Below are 15,080 nucleotides of genomic sequence, written 5' to 3' on the forward strand. Positions count from 1 at the left end.
ATTTAATGCTTACAGCTTCTCACAGGACTTTGTTCTTGTGTGTATTTCTCTCTGCTTGTGTAGTTTCCTGAGCTGCTGTTCGAGGAGGAGACAGAGCAGTGTGCTGACTTGTGTTTGCGACTACTGAGGAGCTGCAGCAGCAGCATAAGCACCATCAGGGCCCATGCCAGCGCTTCCCTCTACCTCCTCATGAGGCAAAACTTTGAGATTGGCAATGTGAGTACCACTGAAAAACTAAGTGTTGACAGCCTAAAATGTTGTGTAAATGCTACTAAGGTTCATCAGTGATTAAGGTACAAGAATCAATGTCTCTACTTCTCATGCCTTAAGAAATGACCTCTTATTGTCACATGTTAAGTCTTGTTAAACCATGTGCTTTGCAAGCACTTCTTATTTAGAGAAGTGATTTTTCGAGAAAAAAAACACAGCTATTAAAATTAAATCAGTTAACATCAAGAACAAACTTACCATTGGCTGGCCAGTTCTCAGCTATTGTCTTGTTCTGGTTAGTACTATTTTTCTTTCACTTTACATCAGCCAATTTAGTTCAAGGCCAAACACTGTAATCAGCCACCCAATTTGGGCCCAATTACTTGTGCATGCATCATTTCCTTTGTTCTGGTACAGTCAGACTTTTCATACACAGACCTTTTGAAAATAGGTTATAAGGGAGAAGGGATATCTGCTCTGCACAGTGCTTCATTTGCTTCTCACAAAAGCCAGCAGCCTTGACAGAATATTTTTTGTTCAACCCTCTCTTCTTTTTGTTGTCGCTCTTTCAGAACTTTGCACGAGTGAAGATGCAGGTGACCATGTCTCTGTCCTCGCTGGTGGGAACGTCTCAAAATTTTAATGAGGAGTTTCTGCGCCGCTCTCTAAAGACCATTCTTACATATGCAGAGGAGGACCTGGAGCTGAGGGAGACCACATTCCCAGATCAGGTACTGTTTTATCCATGGATCTGTTTGTTGTACATCTATCACAATGTGAGATAGTTGTGGATTGGCTGACAACTTATTGCTGATGGTTGATTTTATTTAAGGAATTTAATGATTTTTATGTCTGTACTCCTCTACACCTTGTTTTCTGTAGGATAAAATACTGGGGAAGCAGCCATGTAATTCAAGGTCTCTGTTCTTTTTTCTCCAGGTCCAGGACCTTGTATTTAACCTGCACATGATCCTCTCTGACACAGTGAAGATGAAGGAGCACCAGGAAGATCCTGAGATGCTGATAGATCTCATGTACAGGTACAGAACACATATGCACTCAAACAAACCAATCTTAATAACTTCCAAACATATTTCGGCTTTGTGCTCATCATTATCTTGTTGTTTGTGTGTCTTAATGTGTTTTCCGTGTGTGTGTCTATCCAGGATTGCAAAGGGTTATCAGACCTCTCCAGACTTGCGACTGACATGGCTCCAGAACATGGCTGGAAAACACTCAGAGAGGAATAATCACGCAGAGGCGGCTCAGTGTCTGGTGCACAGCGCTGCTCTGGTTGCAGAATACCTGAGCATGCTGGAGGACCGCAAGTATCTGCCTGTGGGCTGTGTCACCTTCCAGGTAAGGACCGTTCCAGTAGTAATATATGTACATATGCCATCTGAAGTAATTTCCATAACTTCTTGGACCAAGAAATGTCTGCTAAGGTGTGTGCTTGTATTGTTTTCTTGTATGTGTCAGAACATTTCCTCCAATGTGCTGGAGGAATCCGCAGTCTCTGATGACGTGGTGTCACCAGATGAAGAGGGCATTTGCTCAGGCAAATACTTCACTGAGATCGGTCTTGTGGGACTCCTGGAGCAGGCTGCTGCCTCTTTCTCCATGGTAAGAAGTAGAGAAGGCATGGAATGGTTCATCAGATAGATAGATGCTGACAAGGATGTTGGGGATTCTTGAGCTAGTGGCTTCCTCTTTCTGTAACAAAAGAAAAGAATTTCAATAAGCATTCAGATGGTGATATAATTTCATAAACATTGTTTAAGTTAATCCCAAATCTTCTCATCCAAACTTTTGTATAAAAATGGTCCAAAGCTGGTCTAAAGACTTCCTTTTTCAACTTACCCAAATCTATAGATTTGGGCCAAGGTGTCAGTATTTTTGGGTGACTTTTTGTACTGCACTAACATTTGTCTCGCTGTCTCCTCCAGGCCGGCATGTACGAGGCTGTAAATGAAGTGTACAAGGTACTGATCCCAATCCACGAAGCTAACAGGGACGCAAAGAAGCTGGCCACCATTCATGGTAAACTACAGGAAGCCTTTGGGAAAATTGTTCATCAGGTAAAAACACATGATGTAGATCTCCTGTTCTATACCAGACTCCGGTAGCTTGAGGTGTGAAGTTCTGCCGGATTTTTACAAGAACTAAAAGGGAAAAGTATTTTTTAAAATTTCCATGTGACCCAGATTTCGGACGGTCTCCCTCTATGAAAAGATCACATTTGGGTTACATAAGATTATGGGGGTTTTCTCCCTCTGTTCTTGTGTAAATCTAGTAAGAGCCATGTATTGTAAATGCTGAAAGGGATAACTGGATAGCATGTTCCAAGATCATCATTCAATATAAAAACCACAAAACTTCACTGATGCAGTCACTTGAATGTTTTGCATAGTTTCACCTTTGTCAGACACATTTCTTCTGTCACATTTATGAGGCAGTGTAGAGCGGTGATATTCCCTCTAGCAGGGATTTATATTTGTAAAATGAGACAAAACCAAGGGCAAGTAACACAAAGGAGAAAAACTGCTCATCTGCAATGCCTCAGAATGCTGTGCATTCATTACGGTCTTGACACAAGTAACATGGTAACGTCACAAAACAGGAAATATCCTGGTTATGTATCGAAGTTGCTTTCCAAAAAAACTTTCACACAGACACAACTTTGCATGGTTTTATTATTTGGCATTTTAATTCCAATGTATTTATATATTTATTTATATTTTATCCGATACCTTGCATGATTTATTATGGCTGTGAAATACGAACTAAGGATGCATGAGGTGTGGGAAGAGACTCCTGTTGTGTTTTTTTTTTTTTCATAAAGGCCAGTTGTGTGACTCATAATGACGATGTCAAGTTACAGTGTGGGCTAGGTTACAGTCGTCTGGTGTACAGAACAACAGCTCTCAGTAATACTCTTATAAGGAAAAAAACGAATAAATAGGTGTCCTTGATTCATACCGTTAATATCTTGAGGTCAGTTGCTCTGTTCTCCAGCTCGTAACCTGGATTTGTTTCATTAAGGAGTCCAGTCTCCTTGCTGTAACATTGTGTGTGTGTGTTTTAGAACCACACTGTGTGTGGGGGAGTGTATGTGTGTTGTCGTTCACATGTCCTGTATTCTCTTTGTCACACAGAGTACTGGCTGGGAGGTAGGTGGCTTAACGGTTCCTGCTTGGCCCTGCTCATGTTGTTTATCTTTTTTTGTATTTTCATTTTTATTTACTCTCATCTTTTTATTTGCTAGCTGTGGGCATTCTGTTACTCTCTTTGCTTTGTTACATACATCCAATCCATTAACATCTGCAGACAATGTCAACTGTCTGCCCCCACCGGGGACTCTTGCTGTACGGGCAGCAACACCCTCACCGTTTTCCTCCTCTCCTCTCTCCTTTTACTGAGCAAGAGGAGCTTGTTTTTTTGTTTTTATCTTAACGTGACAGTGTTGGCAGGGTGTGCATGGGAGCCACAGTGTGTGACACTAATGACAAAAGTCTCAGTGAATGCATCACCTGCACAATCCGCACTTTTTCCCCATCCTCGTCTTCTGTCTGTCTGCTGGTGTGTCAGTCAGAGCACACCCATCACACTTCATCTCATCTCATCCTCAACAACAGGGCTCGATTTCAGTGCACTGTTTTTACATGAAGGGTATCTGTTAGCCTCCCCGCTCTAGCCATGGGTCATTCTCTACACACACAATCAAATGAGCCTTTTAAAATACAAGGTGTTGTATTGGGTCGAAGCTAGAACCAAATTCCTGAGGCAGTCATGTTTTTGTCCAAGAGGGTTCATCTCACAGTAATCTCAGGATTACTTGATTTATCCCTTTTGATTTTGATTAGTTCATATTCTTGCCCTTTCTTTTAATAGTTCAAACTAAATCGACCCCTGATTTTTTTTTTTTTTCATCCATTCTGTTCTTTTCTTAACAGTATTAACCTCTGAGTTTCATGGTTTGTTGCATGACTTGGACAGCACTCCTTGTTCCTTTTGGAAATGCACCGAGAGTGCATGGTGTGTTTCTGAAGGTTGTGGATCTTTATTTTCCTCACTTTGTCTTTCTTTGCTCTTTGTAACTGTCTGCCTTTGCATGGTCTGGATCCTCCACAATGAGTTTATGTTCTTTCTCAAAATCAATGGAGATATTTTTGCTGTTGTGTGTTAGTTTGTGTTGTTTTTGAAATTCTCTGGAGGACCCCAGTCCTGATTAAAATTTGTTCTGTTTTCTCCTTTTTGATTTCCCTGGTTGCCGACCCTTCCTTCCCACTTTACTTAATTGTGTCTTGTGGTAAGTTCCTTAGTTTTCAGGGCTTCTTAAATTACTACTTATATTTCTTTTTAAATTAGCACTTGAAGTGAATGATTTTTTTTTTTAGATTAGCCATAAATTTTAAGATTAGCCTAAACTTTCGAGGGTTTATCGAATTATCTTTTACAAGAAGTTGTATGCCAGTTGCCTTAAATTTCTTCTTCCCCATTTCTCATGTCATACACACACACATACAAACTTATCTTCACACACCTGTGTCATACCTGCTGTACTTCCTGACTTAAAGTATGTACTTTACTGTATTGTTGTTTCTGTCTGGATATTCTTTCCAAACAGAGGTCTGTGCAGAACAAAAATCAGAGTTTCTGTATTTGATTGGTGGTTTCCCGTCATCGAACCTCAATACTTCCTAACACATCACGGGGTGGTTGAGTTTAGGCATCAGTTTGAAGAAGTTATGGCCATTTTTGTTCTGCAAAGACTCTTCTCTCAGTGTTTCCTTTGTTCATCTTTCTCTGCTTGTGACTCATGGGTGATATGCGCCATCTAAGGCTGCCCATAGCAGCCTTTTCTCTGGCTTTGATCTTTGAGCTTCTCTAATGTTTTTACAAAACAGCCATAGAAAATATGTACATACAAGCTGGGCAAAAACAAGAGTCAGAGTTAAAGTTGAGCTCAATTTACTGCCAAAATGCCTGTTTAGATGTATCTCCTATACTTACTTGTATTATGCAGATATTCTGCTCTCTGTTTAAGGAATGATTTCGAATAGGCTGTTGTTTTCTGTTGATCTTTGTCTTTGCCTGTTATTCTGAGGTGAAACGCTGCACCTGCCTGTCTGCTGTCTATTTTAGAGGTGAAATAGCTGTAGGACAAGCTTGTAAACGGTGGAACTTTTACAATGGATGCAAATATGTCATGCCTGCTGATTTTACTGTGGGACTATTGACTATTGTGTGAATGACGATCTTGGCTGCTTTCTATCTGATACTGGCTTCCATAGATGACATCGAAACACTGCTATACAGTGAGCAAAATAAGCAAAATGTTCACTTATTAAATAGAAGTGAACAAATTAAAAGGTCTTTTCTATGTTAGCTATGTTTGCTTTGCAGATCATAAACCTTGCTGTTGCACTTTTACTTGTCATTTGTCTGAACAAACTACAACCCTCTCTCCTTTCCTTCACACCTGTGTACTGTACAGACATTGAGCTGAAGTGTCTTACTTTTGGATTGATTTCCCATCAGAGTAGAAAGCAAAAACACTAAATAAATACCACTACCATTTGGTTGTAAATTTTTACTGGCCTCTACCATTAAGTACAGTATGTTACAAAACTCTTTAAGAGTTGATGGTTTTCACAGTGTCTCTGGCAGGAATCTGATTTCGACGATGACCTTTGATGTTGCTAAGTTGTCAGTTTTTGACAATTTTTTAAAGTCTTGATCAAGCACTAATGTTTATTTTCCTCTGCTCACAGGATGGAAAGAGGATGTTTGGTACGTACTTCAGAGTTGGATTTTATGGTTCAAAATTTGGCGACTTAGATGAGCAAGAGTTTGTGTACAAGGAGCCTGCCATCACGAAGCTGGCAGAAATCTCTCACAGGCTGGAGGTAAATACCACAAAATGACATTATAAAATAAAAACAAAAAAACATTGACTTTCAAGGGAACTATGTGGGTCAGCTACATTTCAGTGTCAATGTTGTGTTCAATCTGATTTAAGTTTTCTCTAAGACATAGGACTTTGCTGTTAGTTCTCTACCAAAACCTAATGAGGTCCTGTGCTGCATTTCTTCTCAGGGTTTCTATGGGGAGCGATTTGGAGAGGACCAGGTAGAAGTCATTAAGGACTCTAACCCAGTGGACAAGTGCAAGCTGGACCCAAATAAGGTCGGTGTTGGGCAGAGTGTCCACACTGTTCGATAAATGGCTGCTGACAGCAATTTTAGTTGAGCTGTTAGAATATCCAACATAACAGTAGAAACACAACTTAAAAACTGAAGCATCTTTCCCCCTGCAGGCATTCATCCAGATCACATATGTGGAGCCGTACTTCGACACTTATGAGATGAAGGACCGCATAACCTACTTTGACAAGAACTACAACTTGCGACGTTTTGTGTACTGCACCCCTTTCACCCTGGATGGGCGGGCACATGGGGATCTGCATGAACAGTTCAAACGCAAGACCATCCTCACCACCTCCCACGCCTTCCCGTACATCAAGACACGGATAAACATCATCCACAAAGAGGAGGTAAGTCACTGTTTTTCAGCTGCTTAATGGAAATACTAGTGAAATGCTATGTTTTCTTTTTTGAGATAAAAGTGAGGCTGTATCTTGTCTAAATCTTGTGCACATTCACCCTTATCACTAAAACAACTTCCATCATTTCCCAGATTATTTCCACACCCATCGAAGTGGCAATAGAGGACATGCAAAAGAAGACTCAGGAGCTGGCCTTTGCCACCCACCAAGACCCTGCTGATGCCAAGATGCTGCAGATGGTCCTACAGGGATCAGTTGGTACAACTGTCAACCAGGTAAAGTTTCGAGATATCAGTTGTATCTAACCACACACATAGTTCTCACAGTTTCCACATAATTATTACTGTTATTAGCAAATACTCAGTAATGTATAAGAGTGCAGCTGTGGATGGATAATCAAATTCTTTTTCTCTCAGGGTCCTTTGGAGGTGGCTCAGGTGTTCCTGTCAGAAATCCCCAGTGACCCAAAACTGTACAGACACCACAATAAGCTACGGCTCTGCTTCAAAGACTTCACCAAGAGGTATGGGCTGTGGATGATTAATTCTATACCTGTCAATAGCATCTTGGAAAATTTGTTTGAGGGACACGAGAGGTAATCTGGAAGACATGTTTTATGAGAATGCAATCTCACAACAACATGATCTGCATCTTAAAATAATAAGGAAATTACCTTGTAATGTAATGAATAGAAAAGGATATTTTTATAATGCCCCAGTAAACTATAGTATACCACAAAACAATGGGCAAAGCATAGAATCTCCATCCAGCAAGCTTTTTGGCTTCAAAACTGCTGCCCCTGTCAAAACAGTTCAGTACAGAATCTACATGACAGTATTTGTTGGATTTCTCTGCCAAAGGTGTGAAGACGCCCTGCGTAAGAACAAGAGCCTGATTGGCCCAGACCAGAAGGAGTACCAGAGAGAGCTGGAGAGGAACTACCACCGACTGAAGGAGGCGCTGCAGCCGCTCATCAACAGAAAGATCCCTCAGCTTTATAAACCTGTACTGCAGGTCAACTCACACAGGTAGGACTGAACACTGGCACTGAGAGAGAGAATGAGCAAGTGTGGGTGTAGATAATATGGTTTGGATGTTAAATTAAATCAGTCTTTGTTTTTGCTTCTGTAAAATCACGCAGCAAACGGACAGCTTGACAAGGTAGTTTGGGTCTTTCAGAGTATGTTTTGTGATGCAGTTTTCACCCTAAACATTGTGCGTTTGTATCATTTGTCCATTTTTCACTTTTCATTGAATGTCTGAACATTGTTAGAGCTGTATTCCAGAAAATCAAAAATCAATCAGTGGATGTTTACTTTAGAACAATACAGTCCATTTAATCAGTTAATAACTTCAAGCCCCACAGTAAAGGAAACAAAGCCACATACCCTAACAAATCAAGAATTAGTAACAGTGTACAAGTTAATTATGGAAAACTGTGTAAAAGGTTTTGTGGGAACCCTGTATTTGTTATTCATATCAATGCTGCTGCATATGAAATAGGGCCAAACATGATCAAGAAGTGTAATATCACAGGAGCTGTGATTTTTTAATAAAGGTCAAATTTGTCACAACATACCATTATAAATTAAACACTGTAGTGTTTCAGAGATGTTGCAGCCTACAAATAATATTCTCCAAATGTAAGGGAACATGTTTGTTTGGTACAGACCCCAACACAAAATCATATCATCATCATTTTTTAGACATATTTAAGTGAAAATTGACTCATATTGCAATTGAAATATCTGTCAAAATAATTGCAATATGATTCTTTTTGCATATTGCTCAGCCCTAACATAAAAATACCACACACTAACTTTAATTTATTGGATGAAAGCACTACTGAGTTTCCTGCTGGACATTTCAGTCGTGGGGCATTCAGAGCCTCAAAATCTCATCGTCCTCATAAGTTGGATTCAGAGCAAATGGCTGTAGAAAACAAAATGCAAAGATTAGTGGGATGTAAATCCAGTCAATGCTCCAGATTACTTTTGTTTATCAATGAAAAGATCATATTTGTGTTTCAAACAGTTGAAAATCAGATCTTTTTGCCTGTGTAAATAAAATACCTTGTGTCTTATTTTTCTGTCTCCAGAGATTCCTTCAGCAGAATGAGTCTTCGCAAGCTTGACATTTGAAGATGAAGAAAAAACACACACACACACACACCATATATATATATATATATATATATACACACACACACACACACACACACACACGCACAACAGAAATTGCAATATTAATTTATTCTCAAGTGTAAATAGGAGTGTCTCTTCAAAGTTGGTCAGTGTTTCTAAGACTGAGCTAAAAGAAAGGCTAAAAGTGTTGCAGCTTGGTACGTCATTCCAGTGTCTTAATTTGTTTACAGACAAACTGTTACACAATCAGAGGGACGAACAAGTGGATCTTAAAGATTAAAGGGATACCTTGGCATTTAGAATTTTCTTTGCTGGTCATTTGTTACAGTGGGGAACAAGTTTTTATATTTGTCCCTATGCTACCTTTAAAAAAAAAAAAGCTAATAATGTGAGGCTTCACTCTTGAAACCAAAAGAATCTGTTGACTGTAAGTCAACAAACCACAGAATACGAAGAATGCTCTAAGATCCCTTTATTGGTAAATTAAAGTGCCAAACCTTTTTTTTCTCGCCAAATTCTGACAATTGACTGCAGAAAAGGTACGGTTTTAAAAGTCAAGGTGTCTTTTTAATTACGTACGATGTGTCAAAAAAAAATGTATTCAAATTCATGTGTGCACTTTTTTATTATGGTGTAGCAATGCATTTTACAACTTGAAAGTTTATGTAATTCAGAATTTGGGGGGGTTGGGGTGGTAAAAACATGCAAAAAAATTGTACCATTATTTAACATGATGCTTTATTATCATTTTTAGTTGAAGCGGCAATGTTTTAAAGTTAGGTACTTAAAACATCCTTGTATAATTTTATGTTGTTTTGTTTTGTTTATTTTAAATATTTTACTAAATAAATATTTTAATGTTCTGTTTGTGTATGCTGAAAAATTTCTTGCGCCCTTAATGTGTGTTCTTGTTCACGTCATGTTATAGTAAATCAAGTCTGCAAACATTTTGATACTTGATAGTACTAACTACTTTTCTACTAACCTTTCTCTCCTTATATTGATTTATATTAAAATAACTAAGTTAGGCTCACAATGTATTACTTACGAACACTGCTAAATCAGAAAATTTATTTGACTGCTGGACACTGATACCATATGTCCATATTTTTCATGCACAAAGCAGTACACATTAAGCACAAATCAAACCTATTTTATAATTTTCTCCAAGTTGTTTGAGACATAGATATTGTTCAGTGCTAAGATCACCTAGCAGGTCTGGCGCATGGCGTATTTCGTCATTGGCCTCGACGTATCTCATCATTGGCTATGACCGTCTGGGGGAGGAGCGCAGAGAGGCGGAGACAGATTTAAACCAAGCCTGACGGTTGCGTCTGTTTGCTAGTACTGTGAGAAAATGTCGTTTCAGAAGAGGTCTGGATGCTAAACCAAAACCTGGACCTCCTTTAGTGTTGAACACCAGTGAGATTGGACGCTGAACACACCTGCAGCGTGAAGGTAAGGCAAACAGTTAGCGGCTAGCGTTAGCATTAACGTTATCAGAGAGCGTTAGCATTAGCACCGAGCTTTAGTATCAGCATTACCTTGTAATGATATCTTTTGATTCAATTTTTAGTCGTTTATTAGAGTGCTTGTGTTTCTGTGACTTGGGCGTCCTTGGTACGATTTGTGGGCACCTAACGTGGATGGACATCCGTCTGTATAAATCCCTGTTTGCATTTGTTTTCACTTTACCAAACATGTTGCGTCTCATTGTCACCTTGTGTTCCATCTTGGTCATTTTAACTGGTCTTTACCTGGCTGTTGTACACCAGGGTGTTAGCATTAGCATAAGCATCGAGTGGCATTAGCCTTACCTTTAAATGGTGCAACTAAGGCTTTTCTCCTTTTTTTTCGTCGTTTTTATGTGGGTGGGTTAAAGCGTGTTTGTTTTCTGTGTCTATAGTGTGCCTGACATGAATTGAGGAAGGTGGTAGTTTGTATGTTGACAACTCCATTTGCATCTCTATACAATTTCTTTGCAGACATTTTACTGCTGCTTTGTAATTTTGTGGTCCATTTTGATAATTTTAAGTCAGCGTTTATGGCGGATTATCATGTCGATGTGATCATTTTGTGTCTATTTGTGGTGGTATTGCATCGTGTTGCGTTTTAAGCTGGCGATTTCACATTTACTTATGAGATCTGTACTACGAAGAGAGTTTAACCTACTCTGATTTAACTTGGGGTTATCAAGGAAAGTCGGGGTTGACAAACCCTGACTGCCTCGATCTTTGTTAAACGGTACTACGGCGGTGGTTAAGATGTCGGTAACTTGAGTCTGAGTTAACTTAATTGGAGTTAGTGCTGTGCATAAAACTGGCTTGCGCCGTATCATCTCAGATGAAGAGCGCACGTTAATTCTGTCGATTTATGAGTAATTTAAAGAGATTCTAACGACACAATGTTAAACCACGGCCGCCAACAAAGCCAGGGAGACTTGTCCAATATTCCCTGGGTTCTTAATCTGTAATATGACATGTATGGACACGTAAAATACGTGATAATTTTTCGGATACTTGGATTACAGTCAACACGTGGGTCGCGTGTCTGAAAATGAGCTGTTACTCTCTGTTAATGATGTTCTGCCTGGAACACTCAGGCTGTATGTGTATGAATATAATGCTGTTATGTTCAGTATGAACTTCATGTTAACAGTATTTCAGCCACAGTGGGAATCCGAACCTGGATGAAATATAAACATCCTGTAAAGTGGTACACATTCATATTTCCCATCATTAATACTGCATGTTTTGGTATGTTTCCTACAATTACAACAGACTGTCGCATTATATTGTCTTTCAGGACAATAGTGAGGGTTGGGAGGTCTTTAGAAAACCCCCGTCCTACGAAGTCAGTCTCTCTCAGTCGTTGTGCCAATATCTATTGGTTCTTCCAGCTGTGGGGCGGTACTTAGTAGAAGTAACACCGGTAACACCGAGTCAACCACGAACATAAACTGCTCGGAGCAGTTTAGAGATGCAGCGTAAATTACCATGGCAGCAGACCCCGGGTAAAACCTATCCACCTTTCGTAGTACGGGTTAATGGGGAAGTTACACCTAACGTCACAAAGTTACTCCAAAAGTTTCCCTGATAAGGCAGTAATCTCGCTTCGTAGTACAAGCCTCGGGCCTTGTGTCGTCGTAGCTTTGTGGTAGTAATCTGTCCATAGCCATCCACTGATCCCTGCTGTATATATTATTGAGTAGGAATTTGTCAGTGGTGACTTGAGACCTTATTGAGCTCAGTTACGTGTTAAATACAAGCTTGAAAACTAGATTTAAACTCTGCAGTACTCCACAAGTTTTAAGCCTCAAGAGTAGGTCACAATGTATGAGCTGAGATTACTGTTAGAAATTATTATAAAGGCTATTTTATCTGAAGATATTTTAATTTATCTGTGTTTTGGGTTTAAACTGTTGATGAGGAATAGGCAGTAGTGTATTGATCATTTTCCTTTGTATGTTTCTTTTTGATTTCCTCCAGGTGTCACCACTTCATCCACAAGATCATCCACGATCACAGAGACATGGTCCATGATCAGAGAGACCTTGTCAAAGATGAGAGAGACGTTGTCCATGATCAGAGACATTGTCCCATGCTTCGTAGAGACCTTGCGATAGAATCGGCGGAGACGGGGGTCACCGATTTGACGGCACTGCCCGCGATCATGGAGACATTGTCAATGATCACAGAGACAGCGTCTATGATCTCAGAGACATCGTCCACGATCACAAAGACATTGTACATGATCGCAGAGACTTTGTCCGCAATCACAGAAACGTAGCCTACGATCACAGAGTCTTTGACAATTAAGTTGTTCTTTCAGACCAAGACAGAGGCCTCCAGGTAATTCACAAATAGCTTTACATCAACTGTCCAACACAGAGCACTATTTAGTAAGGCATAAAAAATATTCAAAAAATGTCATAATATAGTAAGGCATCAGAAATGGTCATAAAATGTTAAATGTTCTGGTTCAGCTGTAATGTTGAATATTTATCAGTGTTTTCATGGTTAAACTGTTGATGAGGAATAGGTAGTAGTGTATTGATCACTTTCCTTTGCATATTTCTATTTCCTCCAGATGTCACCACTTCATCCCTGATCACAGACAGTCTTTGTGTAATGAAAAAATTCTTTGAAACCAGGACTGGGGCCTCCAGGTAATTGACAAACAGCTTTACATCAACTGTCCAACACAGAGCATTGACATTTAATTGTTTATTGTCAGTAATTGATTGATTGATATTGTCACAAAAGACTTCACTCATTATTAATTTACATAGTTCAGGAACACAACAGTATTTCTGATTGGAAATATTGAACATGTGTAATATTTAACTGGGCAGCCCCAGTCGTCTTCAGAGCAGATCAGGGAGGGTAAAATCATTCTGAACACACCTCACACCACAGGAAAATCTGACCAGATCATCTTTAGATCTGATAGTCAGACCTTTGCGGACTTTGATCATTATTATTCAGTTCAGTTCTACACTAGAAACTGTGATTTTGCTTCATTTTGGGTTCTATCACATCTTTATATGAATGTTTGTTGTATTTTTCTCCACAGGATTCAAGCTTCAACCATTAAATCACAGAGAGAAGAGACAGACATCAAGACGTTCCCAGAAGGTCAGTGTTAGTTTATTCTTTCCAGTCAGACTCTTATCATTATCTCAGCTGCAGTTTGATACTTTAAAACCTCTTGTCAACAAATAATTCTAACTGTAACTTATCAGTTTTAATTAGTATTAATATTTTTCAACTATGTAGGAAAAAGTTTATGTATAATAAATATATATAAAACCATAGTTTAGAATAGAAACCCTTTTGAGAAGCAAGTGTAAAACCTTTAAAATGTGTAAAAATAAATAGGAACCTTTAAAAGAGATAAAAACACTTATAAAATAGGTCTAACAAATTAAAACTTGAGAATCATGACATTTTTCTTAAAATAAAAATGCAATAAAATGATTTGTACATCAGTTTCAAAATAGAGAAATTATTTTATTCCAGACATTTGACCACAAGGAAACACTCGTTAGAGATGGTTAGGGTTCATGTAGTTATGAACATATTTTCCAGAGAAGAACATGTCTACTGAGCATCTTTGTGCTTAATAAAGACATATTAGTTCTTGGAAAATGTGCCCATGACTACATTACAGATGGTAGAGAAGAACAAGGTGTTTTCACTTGAACAACAGGAAACCAACACTATTTACAGTAGTGAGATGGAGGAGGTCTTTTATCCAGTTAACAGCCTCTTTTGTTTTTTGTTTTTTTTCATCCACTTCAGGTCTTCAGCTGCTGTCGTCTTCTCCTCCTGCAGAGACAAGAACATGTGTTAGTCCCATTTTTGGACATATTTTTATGCCTTACTATACTATGACGTGTGGCTTATGACAAAGGAACTATCTTAAAGCAGTGATCTTACCATTGTTTTCCACAGACATACACCTCTACACAGTGTTTGTGCTCATCATTTCATTTTGGTATTGCTATTTCAAACAGTGCAGTATCAGTACTCCAATCTATTACTGTGTACATAGTCCTGTTTATATTGTTATACATTACCTTATTTTATGTCTTGTCTTGTTTGTATTATGCCTTTTTCTATTTTTGCTGCTGCAACACTGAATTATCTTACTCAAATAAATACTTCTGAACACTGAATATTTTGCCAATCTGTTTAATATTGTATGAAAGTCAATATTTGTAGCTGGAGGTTAGGGTTACAATTTCTTAAACTACAGATTAGGGTTAGGGGTACAGCTTTCCCTTTTTATGCTATGACTTTTTGTCACATTTTTTGACATTTTCATTTGTGACACCTTACTAGCACTATGACATTTTTTGCTGGTTTTTGATGACTACCATGACATTTTTTGACCATTTTTGACATCTTACTATACTATGACATTTTTTGATGGTTTTTGATGACGTTATACTGTGACATTTTTTGATGTTTTTTCATGCCTTACAATACTATGACATTTTTTGATGGTTTTTGATGACATGTTATACCATGACATTTTTTGACCATTTTTGACATCTTACTATACTATGACATTTTTTGACTTTTTCATGCCTTACAATACTATGACATTTTTGACCATTTTTGACATCTTACTATACTATGACATTTTTTGAT

At 38.6% G+C, this 15,080-nt stretch overlaps 1 protein-coding gene and 1 long non-coding RNA gene across 2 annotated transcripts in view; both read left to right on the plus strand.

Moving 5' to 3' along the window:
• The window catches only part of dock7 (dedicator of cytokinesis 7), a 43,651-nt gene extending 33,866 nt beyond the window's left edge, over positions 1–9,785 (plus strand). Inside the window, 14 exon segments of the mRNA XM_051077065.1 lie at positions 64–216; positions 783–941; positions 1,150–1,250; positions 1,377–1,569; positions 1,690–1,833; positions 2,157–2,288; positions 3,366–3,380; positions 5,985–6,119; positions 6,310–6,399; positions 6,530–6,766; positions 6,910–7,053; positions 7,195–7,301; positions 7,639–7,806; positions 8,877–9,785. Of these exon segments, the coding sequence (XP_050933022.1) occupies positions 64–216; positions 783–941; positions 1,150–1,250; positions 1,377–1,569; positions 1,690–1,833; positions 2,157–2,288; positions 3,366–3,380; positions 5,985–6,119; positions 6,310–6,399; positions 6,530–6,766; positions 6,910–7,053; positions 7,195–7,301; positions 7,639–7,806; positions 8,877–8,919 (1,821 nt within the window). The 3' untranslated portion in view covers positions 8,920–9,785.
• Positions 9,786–10,203: 418 nt separating this feature from the next.
• LOC108896128 (uncharacterized) lies at positions 10,204–14,602 on the plus strand. Its single transcript, XR_001963071.2, has 5 exons — positions 10,204–10,380; positions 12,411–12,773; positions 13,012–13,090; positions 13,498–13,559; positions 14,226–14,602. It is a non-coding gene; the product is annotated as an uncharacterized LOC108896128 (long non-coding RNA).
• Positions 14,603–15,080: the final 478 nt, after the last annotated feature.

The sequence above is a fragment of the Lates calcarifer genome, linkage group LG17 (genome assembly GCF_001640805.2).
Source record: "Lates calcarifer isolate ASB-BC8 linkage group LG17, TLL_Latcal_v3, whole genome shotgun sequence".
Lineage (NCBI taxonomy): Eukaryota > Metazoa > Chordata > Actinopteri > Centropomidae > Lates > Lates calcarifer.